The following is an 18,655-nucleotide window of genomic DNA, read 5'->3' as shown; positions in this document are numbered from 1 at the left end:
GCCCCAGGTGTCCTACCCCAGGTGTCCTACCCCAGGTGTCCTGCCCCAGGTGTCCTACACCAGGTGTCCTGCCCCAGGTGTCCTGCCCCAGGTGTGCTAACCCAGGTGTCCTGCTACAGGTGACTGATGACCCAAATGTTTTACAGGGAAGCAAAGCTTCCAAGCATGGATCTCCAGACATTGCCTTTGCATCTAAAACATGACTTTAGACATACAAATACTACATTCTCCAAGGTCTCTCCACAAGAAGAAGGTCAACAGGTTAATTTCCAAAAGCCAAGCCACGCCAACTCCCAGGCCGTGCTGACTGTCCTGGAGATGTTCCTGGTAGAAGCTGCAGGAAGATAAACATATTATCCTACGTTCTCACACCAGGAAGCAACTACACAAGATCTAAGCCCAGTGCCAGCAGAGTCTGCTGGGCAGCGGTCTGCTTCCTCAGGCTGTGTTCCCAGGCAGGAGTTAGTAGGACCACGGAAAGGCACCATTTGAGGATCATGAAAGAAACAACCACACATTCCAATGCAGCATCCATTTGATTAAGTCAAAATGAAGTAAAGGCCTTTCTTACAGCGGCATGCTGTTCTTGTAGAAACATAAGCAATGTATGAGAAGATAAAGAACAAAGTCTTAGCGGCTCTCTAAGTTTGTGTTCTGGGATAATCACCACTTTGTCTCCTTCTGAAATCTTCTATACATATACTGTGTGTGTGTGTGTGTGTGTGTGTGTGTGTGTGTGTGTGTACACATGTATCTATACCCTTACCCTTTACAGTGTTATGAATTTCTCTGTTTTTTTGTCCTCACCTTTTTGGTGGCTGATGCTTGAGACAGGGTCTCAATATTTAGACCAGGCTAGCCTAGAATTCAGTATATAATTCAAGCTGGCTTCAGTTTTGCTCTGATCCTTCTGTTTTTGTCTCCTAGGTGTTGGGATGACAGGCATGTGTCACCACACCCATCCTGTTCTTTCATGTCTCCGTGTTCAAAGCAAAAGTCCAGGAGCAACGAGAGAGAAGTGGAAAGAGAGGCACACTGTGGGCATCCCTCCACCCTATGGCAGTTGCTCCTATTCACTCATGCTCCTTAAGGACCCCTACCTTAAAACCTTCTATGATCTTATTCTTACATAAATACAACAGAACCACAAGGGGTTAACCGACTTGTCCATAGTGAACTGAGTTCCGAAGTTTCTGGCTCTGACTGTCCTCAAGGTCCATACTATCTGGCCTTCATGGGGTGTCTCCAATGGCATCATTGTCCCAGAGTACATTGAATATGGAAGGAGATCTCCAAAGTCTTGTATGGGGCTGATAATGTGCCTGCCTCTGTGTGTGTGTGTGTGTGTGTGTGTGTGTGTGTGTGTGTTTTCTGTTTTGTTCAGAGGAGCGGTTATGTAGCTGTCTCCTAAAGAGTAGATTTGGTATTTACTGCCTTCTGCATGGTAAGAATGCCTTAGGGGAAAAATGCAGCCCTCAGATGTAAGAGCAGGAGACAGCATGGCTCAGGTCAGCATGCAGCAGCTGAGGTGCAGGGATGAAGGTGGCCCAGAGAGATCACTGGTCATCCTAGAAGGCCTCTCTGAACCTCCCCTACAATGCAGCTAAGACAAACTCCCCTTACAGAGCCCCTTGGGAAAGAAGTGCTCTGCACAGCAATTGGCTAAGAGGCTTGCTGTCAAGGAGGCAGGGAGCGGGCTGATTTCCTGGGAATATGCTAGGCAGATTCTGGACTGGGAGGTCAAGGTGAAAGCCAGGCTGGGTGGAGTCCTAGGCAGAGAAGAACGCCCACTCAGTGATGCAATTGGCCTTCCCTGGCAGTGGCTCCCATCCTCCCCGCTCAACCCTCCCTCTGCTCCCCTACCAGGGCCTGTTCCATTTCCGAGAAGAGGCCACATAAGGAAGCAGATTCGGCCATCTTGTCTGCCACCTCCTCCTCTCTAGTCTTCCCTCCCAGCTCAAAGAATAAGGCATAAAAGATTTTGTTTAATCATTACTTTTTAAAGCCTTTAATAAAACGAGTTCTTTGCTATGTCTCCCTGGCTATTATAGAGTAACTGAGAGTGTGTCTCATATAAATATCTAACGTCCCAAATGCTCTCTTTCTAGCAGAAGAGGTGCCAACCTTAACCACCCAGAAAGAAAAACACCGTCTTTCTTCCCATCAATTAACTCTGTCTCTCAGTCGTCTCAGACAACCTGCTCTTTGCTTAGCACAGAACCAAGGCGTCAGAGAACACGATCCCCTAACTCTGGCAGCTTACAGTTGAGAGACTCAGCCAAGTGACTCACGCCATCATCTTTCGGGTATTTATCAGGTTACACTGTTTTGTTTTGTTTTTTTTCTGTCCCTTGTGGTGATCTAAGGCTACATGCTGGACTCCAGTGAGCCTTCCCTGCCTCATCTACAAGGTAGAAATCAGAAGAGAGTAGACCTGAGGGCTCAGTGTGAGGACCAGGATCCACGTGCTGCTCAGAAGGATGTCTGTCCTGTGCCACATGCCCAGTAGTTGTCAACTACCATGATTATGCTAGAACAGATATGGACAAAGGCTATGGATGCAGACAAGAGGGAGAAAAAAGAAGGGTGGGCATGCGCTGTCAACTGTCTCCACAATTGTTCTGAAAGGTGTGCCATAAAACAAAAAGGCACCTAAAATGGCCGCAGAATGGTCAGCCAGCCAACCCCTTCACAGCATGTTCTGGAGGTCAGAACAGGCAGAGCTGAGAGAGAACACCTACCGGTGGGGGTAGATTGCATCATTCCCTTGACTTACCCTCCCCCCACAGGGTTCTGCCCCGCTGCAGAATGGCAAAGCATCTTGCCCAGAACTGACTCTACCAGAAGGAACAATACTAGTTTGGTCAGTAAGCCTCTATGCCTGGACACTCAAGCAGATGGTTCCTGCCCTGTTGACTTACAGCTGCTCAGCTTCCATGAATGACTTCCTGCCTTCCCTGGAGAACTCTCTTTGCTCTCAGAAAAGTGTCCTTGCTTCTTGACCCCAGGGAACAGCAACCCAGCTTCCACACCCAGCCTGTGACCTCGGACGTGTTGTTCATCTATCCAGCTCCCATATGAAACCGTCTGTGCCTCGTTTTGACTGCACTTCTGACTTTTCTTTCTCAAGAGGTAGAAATGGTGTCTACTCCCTCGGACCATGCCAGTTAATAACTTTTAGGACAAAGGCCTGACAGACAGACAGTGCCCCATGAGTGACAATCATGATTCACTAGCTGAGGCCCCATCTTGGAGTCCATTTGAGGATATGTGTGGTAAAATGGCAGCAGGTAGGGACCTGGTGAAATAGAACAAACAGAAATAAATGTTCAAGGTCAACAGCAGAAAGTCAACAAGGTCAATCAATGGAACTTTTTCAAGCCAAGGTCTGAGTTGGGCAAGTTCTAAGAATTGAGGCCTGTGTTGTTTGAGCCACCCCCCGCAAGGCTTGCAATGGTGCGTAACAAACTCCAGACAACCACTGGCTGTCCCTTGGACTCTCTGGAGAAGTACTGCATGCCCTGTCCTACAAGAGGTTCACCAAAGATCTCGCATACACCCCCAAGTTCCCACAGGGGTGAGAGAGCTGGTGTCGCTGCCTCAGTACATGGCATCCAGAATGTAAGCTGGGGTCAAAAAGAAGACACACACACACACACACACACACACCACCTAAAGTGTTCCTATTGAGCAAAACATGACCAATTAACCACCAAGAAGAAAGCTGGGATAGGTTTAGTCTCTTCAAAGCTGTAATAACTACCGTGGTCCACGATTTAGTTTTTGTTTTTGTTTTTGTTTTTTTTTTTAATCCATGTAGATATTTTGCCTGCATGTTTGTTTTAAATTGCTGTATGCCTGTTGCCTTCAGAGGCCAAAAGAGGACATGGGATCCTCTGGAACTTGAGTTACAGACAGTTGTGAGCTGTCACTTGGGTGCTGGGAATTGAACCTGGGCTCTCTGGAAGAACATCCAGTAGTCTTAACAGCTGAGCCATCTCTCCAGTCTTTGATCCAGAACTTCAGATAAACAAAGTTGAGGTATGGAAAGGGCTTGCTATAAAAACTCACTAACCATATGCCAGAAAGATTTTGTTAACAGGACCCTGACATAGCTCTCTCTTGTGAGGCTATGCCAGTGCCTGGCAAATACAGAAGTGGATGCTCACAGTCATCTATTGGATGGAACACAGGGCCCCTAATGAAGGAGCTAGAGAGAGTACCCAAGGAGGTAAAGGGGTCTGCAAAACCTATAGGAGGAACAATATGAACTAACCAGTATCCCCCCCACCCCCAGATCTGTGTTTCTAGTTGCATATATAGGAGAGGATAGCCTAGTCGGCCATCAATGGGAGGAGAGGCCTTGCAAAGATCATATGCCCCAGTACAGGGGAATGCCAGGGCCAGGAAGTGGGAGTGGGTGGGTTGGGGAGCAGGGCAGGGGGAGGGTATGGGGGCTTTGGGGATAGCATTTGAAATGTAAATGAAGAAAATATCTAATAAAAAAAGAGAGAAAACTCACCAACACATGAAGACACAAATTTCACCAATTTAAAAAGGAATTGAAGCTTCCAGTGTCTCATCCCCCACTCGTGGGGTTAATGGCATTGTTATTTACGGTGCATAGACTAAACCTTTCTTTTTCTACTTGAGGAAAAATGAGAAATAAAAGCAGGAAGCTGTGAGTGGCCTGCAGTCAGTTCCAGAAAAGAGTAACTACTCCTTCATAGGAAGTTGCCAGACGCAACAAAACCAAAACCAGAGCAGGGGAAGCTGGGGATTCAGATGTTGGAAGATGCCAAGTGGAGGTAGAGAGTGAGCTGCCTCAGTTCCTTATCAGAAGATAAAGCTGGACCACTCCTAAATCAGATACAGTGCACACTCCATCAATAGAGTGGCCTCTGTGTGAAATGCCAGCTAACACAACTAGAAGGAAAAACTCATCTCCTTCGGGGCTGAGCTATGAGAAGCCCTCCACACAAACAGGTCTGCCTGGCATTAGTCATACAAATGCTCTGCCCATCACACATGGGAGGGAGGTGGGCACTTCCTGCTCCCTGGGGCCTGACTCCGAGGCCTTCTGAGTAATTCAAAGCTGAATAGGAGTTGAACCTGGGAAAGGGGACTATCCCCCTAGCTAGGGGTCACACTCAGCAGGTGTTCTGCTCAGAACTTGTAACTGCCTGCCGAGGTTACAACCCACTCAAAGACCAAAGTGACATCCTTAGTCCTACTTCACAGATGAGGGGACTAAGCATAAGGAACTTAAGTGGATTTGTCTAAAGTCTAGCAAAGAGTGGAGGAGGCAAGGCCAGAGCCCAGTGCTCTGTAACAGACACCTAGGAGTGTGTGTGTGTGCGTGTGTGTGTGTGTGTGTGTGTGTGTGTGTGTGTGNGTGTGTGTGTGTGTGTGTGTGTGTGTGTGTGTGTGTGTGTCTGGGGCATGCCACGCGCCTCTCAGGATGCTATTCCCAAGTCTGCCATCACTTTCCCTTACATCTTTGATACAATTGACCTGCCTTCCCCCAGCCCATCCCTCCTCCCCTTTTTGCTACAGACACCAAGCTCAGTGCTCAGCCCCATCCTTGAGCCCACGCACGTAGGCAGAACTGTGTGTACAGTTTCCCTAGCATCGTCATACGAGCCTTTTACCTCCAAATCAGCCTAGGTGTAGCCACAGATAGTTCTAGAAAGAACCAGTAGACAAGACTTTCCCCACTGTAGCCTGGGCTCCCCTCAGGCATTCTGCCCGCCTTTCCATACTGGTCCTGAAGAGAAGGAGGACTGGGCATGGGGTTCCTGACCGAAATTGGTAGGTTCTCCACCTGAAGCTCCCCCACCCCCACCCCCAAGCTTGCCTCAAAGGTTTCCATTTTTAGCCTTCTTCATTTCTTTTTCAGATGGCCTGGGTCACCTACTGTCCTTCCTGATGCACTTAGGATATGAAAATACACCCATTATGCAGCACGCACACATGCATACATGCTCACACACAGCATGAACACACACACACACATCATGCACACATGCATACATGTACACACACAGCACAAACGTGTGCACGCATGCATACATGCCATACACACATCGTGCACATACACAGCCTGAACACACACACACACATGCACACCCCTGCCCCAACCTCGGGGGCTCAGCTGGGCACAAAAGAGTGGCACAGCCCTCTTGATGCTTCAGCCCCAGAAAACCTGGAAAGATGTTGGGCCAAAGCTCTATGCCAGAAGAGTGAAATCCTTAAGCCAGGGCCACTGTTCCTCTTAGAGAGGCGACCAGTCCATTTACAAGTCTGTGTGGATGAGCCCATGCTGGGTCATACTGCGTGGACACAGCCAGTGCAGTAGGTGGCACCCAGTATTGCTTGGGCCAGGAAGGGCTAGTCTTAATGTGCTCCTAGCACAGGGCGAGGCCCCTTCCTGCCCTAGCTCCTGCCCCTCCCAGATCTACGGCTGCCACCTGAAGCTGATCTCCTCCCTGGCAGACAGACACTGGAGACACTTAGCAGACTGGTACCCTGACACCCTTGGGAGTCGAGAATCTGATCCTGAGGAAGAGTGGGAATCAGCACCTACCAGAGGTGCAGGAGGCGTGGCTACCCTGGATCTGGCCAGGATTCTCAGGTACAGTGCTGGGATGTCCCACTTGCCTGCAGGCTGCAGTCTGCCTGAGGGCGCAGTGCTTGCAGGGACACAGTAGAGACTACCTCCAACTGGTGCAGTCCATCTAGTGCAAAGCTATGAGGGTCAGCTGGATCACAGGAATGGACATTGTATGGATGGAGAACAGAGGCTCAGAGATGGGAGAACACGCTCTGGGTGTGCAGATAGCATTGCACCACAACAGCAGTCTGGTTCACCAAACTCTTAGTAGTTGTAAAATAGATACCCAACCATACCCAACCTACAAGGGACCAGAAGGAAGGCAGGTGCTGTGGGAAAGGAACAAGACGTGTGGGAGGGAGAGCTGAGCTGTTTCCTGTGAGGGAGGCATACCTCCACTGGCTCCCCAGATCTACAGAGGGTACTGAGTGACATAATGTGTGTGTGTGGGGGGGTGATCCCACAGAATGCAACCCATCCTATATCTCCACCCCCACCCAGTGGCACCAAGGAGTCCTAGTATTGATAAGAGCATCATCCCAAATAGCTGTCTGGATACCTTGAGCCCTAGGCTCCGAGTTTCCCTTGCTGTATGTAGTTCTTGCAGCAGCTTTGTGCCATCATAATCCGCATCTTAGAGATGGAGACAGGGAGGCACCGGGAGGTGAAAAGGTTTGTCTGATGGGTTGAGGTCTAGCCTCAGGCGCTGTAGGATCCTGTGGAACATCTATTAGGCTGAGTCCTAAGGTGGATCACAGGGGAGCCAGTGAGTGGCAGAAGGTGGAAATGTGACCATCACTTATCCACCTCATTCTTGCTGTACCCGGCCAAGGGCCAGGAGAGCAGGAGAGCTGGAAGCATGGGGGTCGGGGGGGCGTGGAGGGTGAATGTGACCTCACCACCTGTGCCCATCACAGGGCTGATGGGATGTGATCGAGATTTTGAAAAGGATCAGAGTACAGAGCCCATTTGCCTCAACTCTGACCTCTTCCAACCAAACCAGATAGACTTTCAAGAGCTGTGACCACCCTCTCCGTGCCCCAGAGCAGAGAGACTGCTCCTTCCTAGTCTCCCCATCTTGAAGGAAAGTCCCCATACCAGCTTCCTGGAATCAATGTGGAACAGGCCCAGCTCAGAGGAGGGGAGGGTGGGGAATGGGAAGGCTGGAAAGAATTTCTTAGACTGAGACAAACGACTTACAATGTGCCTGCTTTCCTCAACTTCCTGTACCCATGGCAACCATGCTGGCAACCAATCTGCCATTCTGGAAATGTCTCTGGTTCAGAGAGGTCAATTAACATGTCTAAGGGCAGCCCAGCTCTTCCTTACAGAGCTATTCTCTGTCCCCTAGCCTGTCCCCTGGCCACTGTGCTCCAGCCTGTCAGGAATTTCCTGTCAGCCACAGTCCATTCCCCTGCAAAGGAAACAAAGAATTCATATCTATAAGTGCAAGGGGAGCAATCTCTTTGTTTTGGTCCTATGTCTCCATTCGTCAGGTGGGCACATAACCTACTCTGAGCCCCTGGTGGAGGCAGTGAATCTTCAACCCCAGGCATCTGGAAGCAGATGTCTTAGTAAATATTGACTTTGCTTGCATGGGAGCAACCCAAGCATTCCCCAGGAGAGTGCAGGACCAGTCAGCCATGCTGTGTCTTCCTAGAGGCCACGTGACTCAGGACACCAGACGCACCTTGGACACCGGATGTTGTGTTTGTTGTGTTTATGAGGGATGGATGTTCTAACTGCTTTGCTTTAGGACTCCTTTGATTTAGGAGCAGAGAGAGCTGAGCTCTGTCCCGAACAGTGTGGGTGGTACCTCAGTGAACAATCAATGGACTTAGCCCCTCTCTGTTTGCTCTACCAATAACTGTGGTGACATTGGTTAATATTCACTAGCAAACTCCCCCACAACCCCCTTGGCTCCCACTGCTTAAATACAGACTAGGACAGGGCTCTGTCTCCTCAGCCTCCGTCACCACCCAGCTCTGGGACAGAAAGCTGTGAGTATATTTTTCCCTGGGGAAATATTGCTGGGACAGCAAGCTGTGAGTATATTTTTCCCTGGGGAAATATTGGAGGGGCCCCTGAGTCTCTGCACCTCCCAAGCAGGCAGCCCATCTGGGAGCAGGATAATACAGGGAAGATAAAGTAAATTGCACCTGTGGCACCTAGGCCTCTTGTTGCCTTGGGAACATCAATCCCTAGGCTCCCTTCTTGAACCTCGCTGCACAGTAGATAGCTAGTATCTTCAGGTGAGAGGAGACAAAGACGTGGAGGGGCCAAGGTGCAGCCACAGCCATTTCCATGTAGACAGTGCCCGCCCTTTGCTGGCCTTTCCTGTGTGGCCTTTTCCAGCCCCGCTCCCACCCCCCTGCATCGTGGATAAGCAAGGTAAGACTAGAAGGACAGTGGGAGCTGTGGCTCTCCAGCTACACCTGAGATGCACATACTAGGACCTCAGCCTGTAGGTCATGGTGGCTGTCCCAAGCATAGTGGCCTGTGAGATCTGTGTGTGTGTGTGTGTGTGTGTGAGAGAGAGAGAGAGAGAGAGAGAGAGAGAGAGAGAGAGAGAGAGAGAGAGAGAGAGACTTGGCTTGAGCCAACTTCCTGAGTGAGCGTGCTAAGGTGTCCCATCTCTAAGCAAAGCACTCATGTAATATTTCAGCTCCATAACCCCTCAAGGAGGCTACTGGCTTATTCCCATTTTACAGATGAGGAGATGAGGATAATAGTTTGTCCCAATCATACATAGCCTACCATTCAAACTGAGGCAGCTGCTCCAGACTTCAGGCTCCTGACTTTGCTGACTGAGACATCTTCCCCTCTGGGCTGTAGCCTTGGATAGCTGCTAACCTCGCTGCTCTATTAGGCAAGAGAGCTTCATTCCTTCCCTCTGGCCAGCCTTGCTCTATGGAGATTGGTTTGCTTTATCATCCTGCTGTTTTGTAATGTAAGCAGAAGCGAGGCGGCCAAATTCCCAGGATACAAATATCCTGAAAAAGCCAGAGGTTAATGAGGGGTGCTTCTGGGAGCTCTGCATATTGGCTCTCTGAACCACTCACATAATCTTCCTCCGGTAACTGATGTTCCAAAAGTAAGGGGTGTAGGGTCACACAGAGGAGCAGCAATCTAGCCTTGGATCTGTCATTTTAACACTAGTATGGAGTGGAGCCTCAGTAGCCACCCTCTGCTATCTATTTCAAGTCTTCTGGCTTCAATTTTGTACATAGAAAAGGGCTAGAACCTAGAACTAAACTGTGTGAGATTGAACACCAGCTCTTTTTCCAGCTGGTTCTGTGGGGTTGAGAATGTGGCTTAGCCTGTCTGGACCTCAGTTTTTCTCCCCATAAAATGGAACTAATGTGAAGGGAAAGTTAGATGAACTGGGTATAAAACACATTTTGTGAGCATGTCCAAAAGGACTGCAGTTATTGCTTGTGTTTGCACAGTGCATGACTGCTATCGGGCGATGCACATGGGGGTGATGGGACATGCACCTGACCCAGGACTGGCATTGCCTAGCAGGAGACCATCTGTCTGTGCTAGTTAATCGTGACTTTGTTCCTGCCATGCCCCATTCTTTAGAAGACTCCTCTGTGCAAACAGGAGGCTTAAAGAGTTGAGGTCATTTGCCCCAGGGCCACTGGCAACAAACGGCAGAGCTGGGCTTCCACAGATTGTGGCCTGCTACAGTTGATTCTCTGGGTCTGCTTGGGTTACTCTTAGTGGATCATTCATTTTCTCTCTTAGCTACAATGGTACAGAATGAAAAGGGGGAGGTATGGCCCCTCTCTTGCCTCCCAGAGGCCACACCACCAGCCTCTGAAGTCAGAATGTCACCATGTGTGATCTACAGCTTTTTGGCTTCTGTCCTTATACCACAGGATTTTAAGCTTCTTCCTCCTCTCCAGTTGTCTGTCTGTCTTCCCTGGCTCAGGGACCTGGAGGTCATACGGGGTCAGCAGGGAGAAAGCAGGGCCCAGGACCCTGAGATTTGAAGGAGCAGGATGGGATGCAGAATGTACCTGCCTGGACGCTTGAGACCAGAGTCAGGGCCTGTGACACTTCACATCCACTGACATCGTGATCTGATTAAGAAATACCTAGGGCAGTAGCCGAACACTAAAGGCCTTTCCCAAAGAAGAGCAACTGAAATTGTAAACCTGCTCCAAATGTGGGTGCTCCATCCCATGAGTGGGAGTCCCAGACAAAAGGAAAAGGAAGCAGTGAGCTGAGCTCTGGCCCTCCCTATCCTGTTTCCTCACCCTCTGAGGTGAGAGCCAGCAGCTGCTTTGGGCTGGGGCCGCCAGCACACCTTTCTACCAGGAAGTACCATATCCCCTCAAACTGTGACCGAAACAAACCTCTCCCCACTTAAGTTATTTCTTCTCAACAATTTGACCCAGCCCTGGCTTTCTCAAGTCTGAGACCCAAGCATATTGCTGTGTCAGTCAAGGATGGGGGCTAGGAGGGTGTCTCTCCAGCCCTCAGCCCCTTCACCATCGAAGGAGGAAAAGGGAAAGATGGACGAGAGTGTGATCACCTTAGCAGGGCCCCCTCTCCTTCCCCATGCTGGCCTTCCCTCCTTGAGGCTCAGCAGCCCCCAAACAGAGTATGGCATCTCATCCCCCCCCTCACCCCCACCCTGCTAAGCAGAGATCCTTGGCACTAAGTCCAATGTCTGGGATGAGGAAATAGTTCAGTCAGTCCAATGCTTAACACCCAAATCTGAGGACCAGAGTTTGCTCCTTAGAATCCAAGGCACAAGCCGAGTGAGGAGGCGTGCTTTTGTAATCAACCCCAGCCCCCGGGGAGATGGACACAGGAAGATCTCTGCCTTGCTGTCAGCCTCTGGCCAGAGATCACTTGGTATGTTTTCTTGCCACCCTGTGAAAGCCCAGCCTCTTGATGAAGGTGGGGAATTTCCACGGGGTTCGCCAAAATCCAAACAAGAAGTAACAAAAACATCAGGAATGGAAATATACAGAACTCAATTCAGTTTCGTCTCCAGCCCTAACACACCAGCCTATTTATGAAAACGCCAACATGTACTGTGTAATCCGTGTTTGGCTCTCCAGATTATTTACAGTGAAAGGGCAGAAAGCACGGTGGTAGCTAGAGAGACGTCTGTGCTTTGTTGTGCTATAACGTTGGAAAGATACTTTTTACAGGTCAAGGGCAGGCAAAATTCAATATTTCTTGTCTTCAACTTTCCCCCTTCAGGTTTGCAGATCTCAAACTTGAGGGTTTCATTGTATTAAGATGATAATTCTATCTATGGGTCTAGGGAGTGTGGCTCTCTTGGTAGACTGTTCACATACGACACATGAAGCCCAGAGTTACATAAAGAGGCCATGGTGGTACACACCTGTCATCCCAACACTCTAGAAGTAGAAGTAGAAGTAGAAGGATCAGATGTTCAGGGCCATCCTCATCTAGATGGTGAGTTTAAGGCTAGCCTGAGACATATGGGGTTCTCTCAAAGGAGTAAAATAAAAAGGATGGTGATTTCATTATTGAACTAATAGCTAACTATGTGGTATGGCTGCCTGAAGATTCTTCATAGATGTGGCCTCAGCTTCCCCAATATGATGAGAGCATGGGGCTGTAGACTAGTAGCCTGTGGCACGTCAGAGTAAAGAGAATTCTGTAGAACCAGGAAGGCTGGGGCTGGGGGTGTGATCTTGATTTTGGCTGTCTGCAGGCAGAGTTTGCCCTCTCTGGTGCAACTCAAGTCTTGCTTCACTTCAGCCACGCAACACATTGCCCTTCTCTGCCCCCTTTTTCCAACCTCTGAGCTTGCAGCATCTGCCACCCGTCCATCCCCAAGAATGCCCTTTGGGAGCTTGTCCATGGAAGATCTGATATGGCAGAGACTTAACGCCCTGAGTTCTCCCAGGCCCACCTTGTAGGAGAGGGAAGACAAGGATCAAATCACTTGTCCTGGCTCACACAGCTGGAGGGTGACAGAGCCTGGGTTAGAACTTGGGGCTGTGATGAATAGATCTCCCCACCACACACATATCCCATATTAAAGCAGAGGCACTAACTTCTGCTCTTCCAGAACTGTGATAGGAATGTTGACAAGATGGCAGATGGGCTGCCCAAGATGAGGCCAGCCCAGCCTTGGGTTGGGATTACAGAGCAGAGCAGAGACAGTCCCTCTTTCAGGGAAAGCCACTAGGGACTGAGGTTCCTTGTAAGGGCTGAGTGTGGACAGTGCCTGCATTCCTCCTCCTCCTCCTCTTCCTCCTCCTCCTCCTCTTCCTCCTCCTCCTCCTCTTCCTCCTCTTCCTCTCCCTCCCCCTCTCCATCCCCCTCCCCCTCCTCCTTCTCCATGCATTTATTTTTATCTTATGTGTATTAGTGTTCTGCCTGTGTGTAGTGCCTAAAGAGGCCAGAGGAAGGCTGCAGATGCCCTGAAACTAGTTCCAGATGGTTGTAACCTGTCATTGGAGGTCCTGGGAATCAACCGCAAGCCCTCTTCTAGAGCACCAAGTGTTCCTACCTACTAAGCCATCTCTCCAGCTCATCTGGCTAGTTCTTCCCAACCTTAGACTTCCCTGTGTGCCCAGGTCACCAACATTTATCTCCTCTCCTGTAAGGATCACCACTACATCAACATGCTCTCCCTGGGGACCAGAGGTAGCAGTAGCACCCTCCCATGAATTCTTCCAGTTTCGAGGGATTGTTAATCCAGACCACAGTGTTCCTCTTGTAATTATTGACAAGACCACTTCTCACCCGGTGCCTTGGTTTCTTCCCTACAAAATGGGTTGGGGACCTGTGCTTCAAGACCATTTCAGGTGGAAACTGAACTGTTGAGAGAATTGGTGAGGAACTAGATCATCCATCAGTGCAACGTCAGTCTGCTGTGCTGTCACTTGTTAACTTCGAGTGCATAGCAAACTGAAGGACAATAACAGCTTCCCTGCAGGACCCTGGGAGTTCACACATGTGAGGGCTCACGACAACACTGGACAGATGGAGAGCATCCTATCTGATCTTACTTTGTTTTCACACGTGCATTTGTGTGATGTGTGAACAAGTATGTGCAAACACACACCAGTGCATGTGTGTACAAAGGCTTCAAGTTGATGTTGGATGTTTTCCTCAGCCACTTTCCACCTCATTCATCAAAGTAGTGTCTCTCATTGAACTTCTCACAGAGCTTCTTCAAGATTCTGGCTAGCAAAGCCAACCCACTTGTCTCATGGATGTCCTGTCCCTTACTCCCCCCTCCCCTATGCTGGGATTGTAGGTGGCTACTATGTCCCTATCTTATGTGGGTTCTCGACAGCTAAACTCCTATCCTCACACTTGCCTAACAAGTGCTTTAGCTACAGAACTGTCTCCATTTTTAAAACATTTTTTTTCTTCAAAGATAGCAGTTCAGAACAATGCTTAATCTAGGCTGGGCATAGTGTCTTTTACTAGACCACCACAGTTACTTTTATATTGTGTCAAGTGGTAGCTGATAGGAGTCACCACAGCCCTGACCTTGCATCTCTTTCTGTGTCTTGCAGGAAAATGACTCCCTCCATTTCATGGGGTCTACTGCTTCTGGCAGGCCTGTGTTGCCTGGTCCCCAGCTTTCTAGCTGAGGATGTTCAGGAGACAGACACCTCCCAGAAGGATCAGTCCCCAGCCTCCCATGAGATCGCTACAAACCTGGGAGACTTTGCCATCAGCCTATACCGGGAGCTGGCCCATCAGTCCAACACTTCCAACATCTTCTTCTCCCCAGTGAGCATTGCCACAGCCTTTGCTATGCTCTCCCTAGGGAGCAAGGGTGACACTCACACGCAGATCCTAGAGGGCCTGCAGTTCAACCTCACACAAACATCGGAGGCTGACATCCACAAGGCCTTCCAACACCTCCTCCAAACCCTCAACAGGCCAGACAGTGAGCTGCAGCTGAGCACAGGCAATGGCCTCTTTGTCAACAATGACCTGAAGCTGGTGGAGAAGTTTCTGGAAGAGGCCAAGAACAATTATCACTCAGAAGTCTTCTCCGTCAACTTTGCAGAGTCAGAGGAGGCCAAGAAAGTGATTAATGATTTTGTGGAGAAGGGAACCCAAGGAAAGATAGCTGAGGCGGTGAAAGACCTGGACGAAGACACAGTTTTCGCCCTGGCGAATTACATTCTCTTTAAAGGTAAGATGGCAGAACCAGCTTGACTTGGCGTCCATGGAGACACCCATACATATTCTCGAGGACCAGTTTCTGAGCTCTCACGCCATGCTGTGGTATTGCCCCATCATGTTCCCTACTCTATGATGTGTAAACTCTGACATCTTTCAAATTATCAATTAAGCTTAGGAATTGGCTTCAAACACCAAGTCCACTGACTTCTTTGAAGGACTGATTGGGGCCTTGGTTGTCCTAATGTTCACCTCCCCTACAAAGGAGAGTTGTAGAATGTGCAGTCCTTCCCTAGCTTCAGAACCAACTGTCCTGGTTGTGATGGTCTGAAGAGAGTGTCATTCCATGGAGTGTACTTGATCAGCCCCTCTGTTGCATACCACCATTATGACCTCTGGAAACATTGGCTCAAATCTGGCCACTATAATCTATTAGCCTTGATATTGGGCCAGCCATTTTACCTGTTTAGGGTGTGACTGTCCATATTACAAGGGACAAAGTTAGCTGACTGCTGTGTGGGGATGAAAGAATTAGAGAGGTTACCCAGTGCACAGGACATAAGCACCTGATCAACTAACATCCCAAGCAGGGCCTCCAGCCTGGAAGTCATTAGGTCAAGACTCTCCAGAGATTGGAGTCAAAAGCAGAAGCTACTCTGGCCTTCATGACCCCCTTGCCACCAACAGAGTCCTGTGGAGGAGACTATCAGGCCCGCACAGCTCAAGTCCCAGCACTTCTGTGACAAGTGTAGGTGTCAACTCCACCCCAACCCCTTCACCAATTCCTATCCAAAAGGAAGGTGAAGTTAGGATTCCTGCTGTCCTTCTCTTGCTGACAGCCTTGATCTTGGGTCTCTGAGAACCCAGCTCACTCTGACAGCTTCAGAGATGGGTCGCTGAGACCTGTGTCCACTCCAATGACCTTGGTGACCGGTTCCCTGGAGCCTCTCCCACTCTAGTGGCCTTGTTGATATGTCTCTGAGACTCTAAGCCATTCTGATGGGTTCTTGTTGGTGGTTCCCCAAAGTCCCCACCTACTCCAGTATTCTTGATGGTGGTGGTCTTATACAGCAGATAGACTTCTTCACTGAATTCTTGAATGTAGAAAGGGGCTTGAGGTGCCAAAAAACATTTGTCCTGAGTGATGACTGAATTGCCAATGAATGTGCCACTCCTGATAAGAAGCTAACAAATAGAATTGTCAGGAATTCCATTTATAACCCCAAGTCACCTTTCTATAAGTATATAACAATTATATAAGATATTTTCTAGGCACAATGGGGATGGTAGCTCTCAGCTTCTGTGGTCTGGAAAGTCTAAGTCCTCCTTGAGTCCTGAGTTACCCTCACCAAAGTGCCTGGGCAGCCTAGAAGGCTAGTAGTGACCCCCTGTGCACATGAAAAGTCAATGGGCTGTGTCACCACCTCATTGGCTAAGGTCTGCTCTCACTCTCCCCTCTTCAGGCAAATGGAAGAAGCCATTCGATCCTAAGCACACTGAGGAAGCTGAATTCCACGTGGACGAGTCCACCACGGTGAAGGTGCCCATGATGACCCTCACGGGCATGCTTGACGTGCACCATTGCAGCACGCTGTCCAGCTGGGTGCTGCTGATGGATTACCTGGGCAACGCCACTGCTGTCTTCCTCCTGCCCGATGATGGCAAGATGCAGCATCTGGAGCAAACTCTCAACAAGGAGCTCATCTCTAAGTTCCTGCTAAACAGGCACAGAAGGTGACGCCCAGACAGAGACCTTCCCTGAGTGTCCCAAAGGACAGAAAGTGCTTGCAGAGGGTGGTCTCTAATCCAAGACCACAGCTAAGTGTACAGGCCAGAAATAGAGCTCTCTGGGCAAGTTTGCAGGGCAAGGCTCTGTTCCTGTCAGTCCTCAGTGGAGCTGCTAGGTCTCCAGGACCCAGCTGTCCTAGAGCGTGCTCCACAGATCAGAGGACCTGTGCACTCTGAGTCCGGGCTCTGCTGCCTGTGAGAAACCGTGAGCTACATGGAACTTCTGGCAGTCCTGAGGTTAAGTGTAGGCAGAGGTTGTATCCTTTCTTCCCTGTCAGGCCTCTGATTAGGTCTAAAACCCATAAAAGTGCAGAGAAGCAGATAAGGTGGGTACCAGATCCTGAGGGCTGGTCAGACCCTATTGGGCCCTTCTCTTTCCCTGTAGTTTAGCTTTCAGCCCTATGAGGGTGAGGGGAATGTCACTCAGCTGCACTGACCCTAGCTCCCCTGAGAGAATCAGATCCAAGGGGGATCCCTTGCTCAAGAGGAGGGATTGACCAAACACATCAGGGCATAGTGAGGTTTGGCTCCCTGTAAACACCCTGAATCTCCCTGGAGGGCTTCTTGAAGAAGGTGGCATTTCAGGGGCTTCTAGGAGCTTGAGCTTTGAAATCCCACTGATTTCACCTTCTCTTCTGCTGGAAGGTAACCATGGAAAAGGGAAGCACGTGAAGGTGGTTTCATGTCCTGCTGGGTTAGTGGCACGTTCAGTGTGAGAACCAGCCAGAAATAATTCCACAACTGGGTGGGTCTTGACAGAACCCAGAAATCTCATGAAACTCCTATAATTTTAACTCTTACCTACCCACCAGGTTAGCCCAGGTCCACTTACCCAGATTGTCCCTCTCTGGAAACTATAACTTGAAGACACTCATGAGTCCACTGGGCATCACCCGGATCTTCAACAATGGGGCTGACCTCTCCGGAATCACAGAGGAGAATGCTCCCCTGAAGCTCAGCAAGGTGACCATGGCAATGTCCTGGGTGACTGTAGGGCAGCACAGGATTTGGAGGTAGTTCAGAGCAAGCCTGGGGAAGAGGAAAAGGATGCAGACAGATTCCAGGCTAAGCTCTTTCTGAGGACTGTCAGGATTCACTTGGATAGGGTGTGGTCAGATGTCAGCTGGGAGGGTCTTCTTATGCAGATGGAATTATGGGCCCTTCCCTGAGCTGCTGCCCCAATCCTTGGTTTCATCATTATCTGGAGAATTTGACTTTTGGACTCAGATTACGTATGTTCAGATAGAGGTTTAGGCCTGGTGACCTCAAGAGGGTGCTCTGGAATCATCCATTCCTGATACTTAGCGCTATTAGTGAAACCTCCATTTGAAAGTATGATTTCAGAGAAATTAAAGGCAGTTCAGAAGGGGCAGAATATTCTTAAGAGTTTGGACATCAAAGGTCATTCTCAAAGCAGTGTCACAATATGCTCACAGCTACACACTGAACAGGGACACTTGCATAGAGGGCATGAAGTTCCTCTCTCTGAAGCTCTGAGCTGCATCCCAGGCCATGAGAGATGGAATCAGGAAGGGAGAACAGAGGAATGAACCAAGGCAGGTGAAGAGTGGGAGAGGAGGAGAGTTCTTAGGTGGTCACTGTGAAAGGGGTCTGGGGGAAGAGCAGGAAGAGATGGAGGGAGACACTCCCTACTGAAGTCCTCCTTGGGTGAGTCCCATGTGAGATCTAGCTCCAGCCAGGAATGGTAACCACCCTGCCAGCAACTGGGCCTCTGCTTCTCTCTCCACAGGCTGAGCATAAGGCCGTGCTGACCATGGATGAGACAGGAACAGAAGCTGCAGCAGCTACAGTCTTACAAGCCGTTCCTATGTCTATGCCCCCTATCCTGAACTTCAACAAACCTTTCATTTTCATAATAGTTGAAGAACACACTCAGAGCCCCCTCTTTGTGGGAAAAGTGGTAGATCCCACACGTAAATGACCACCCTAAGAAATCATCCTTCCTTCTGAATTGGGTTCCCTTCCATTAAACACTGACTGGCCTGGCTCGTGCCTGATGCTATAGCAAGTCTTTGACTCTGTGGGTTTTTTTTTTTTTTTTGTTTTGTTTTTTTGTGTTTTGGGGGTTTTGTTTGTTTGTTTGTTTTA

At 49.4% G+C, this 18,655-nt stretch overlaps 1 protein-coding gene and 1 long non-coding RNA gene across 2 annotated transcripts in view; both read left to right on the top strand.

The window, feature by feature from the left end:
* LOC110307407 overlaps positions 1–2,172 on the top strand; it is a 4,579-nt gene extending 2,407 nt beyond the window's left edge. Inside the window, exons 2-3 of the long non-coding RNA XR_003838412.1 lie at positions 928–1,037; positions 2,112–2,172. This is a non-coding gene — a long non-coding RNA (uncharacterized LOC110307407). The remainder of the gene's footprint in view (positions 1–927; positions 1,038–2,111) is intronic.
* A 6,334-nt stretch (positions 2,173–8,506) lies between these two features.
* Positions 8,507–18,575, top strand: LOC110307406 (alpha-1-antitrypsin 1-3). Its single transcript, XM_021179651.2, has 5 exons — positions 8,507–8,613; positions 14,140–14,771; positions 16,222–16,492; positions 17,359–17,509; positions 18,297–18,575. Exons 2-5 carry the CDS (start codon positions 14,144–14,146, stop codon positions 18,486–18,488), a joined length of 1,242 nt encoding a protein of 413 aa, XP_021035310.1. The 5' UTR covers positions 8,507–8,613; positions 14,140–14,143; the 3' UTR covers positions 18,489–18,575.
* The last annotated feature ends 80 nt before the right edge of the window (positions 18,576–18,655 follow it).

This window comes from Mus caroli, chromosome 12 (genome assembly GCF_900094665.2).
Source record: "Mus caroli chromosome 12, CAROLI_EIJ_v1.1, whole genome shotgun sequence".
Lineage (NCBI taxonomy): Eukaryota > Metazoa > Chordata > Mammalia > Rodentia > Muridae > Mus > Mus caroli.
The sequence above is the reverse complement of the archived record's forward strand: the minus strand, read 5'-3'. Positions and strand labels throughout refer to the sequence as shown.

Bases quoted from the DNA above. Each gene is read 5' to 3' on its own strand.
- LOC110307406 (XM_021179651.2), top strand. From the start codon at position 14,144: ATGACTCCCTCCATTTCATGGGGTCTACTGCTTCTGGCAGGCCTGTGT. The intron at 14,772-16,221 runs GTAAGATGGCAG...TCCCCTCTTCAG, and splicing joins GAATTACATTCTCTTTAAAG to GCAAATGGAAGAAGCCATTC. The intron at 17,510-18,296 runs GTGACCATGGCA...CTCTCTCCACAG, and splicing joins CTCCCCTGAAGCTCAGCAAG to GCTGAGCATAAGGCCGTGCT.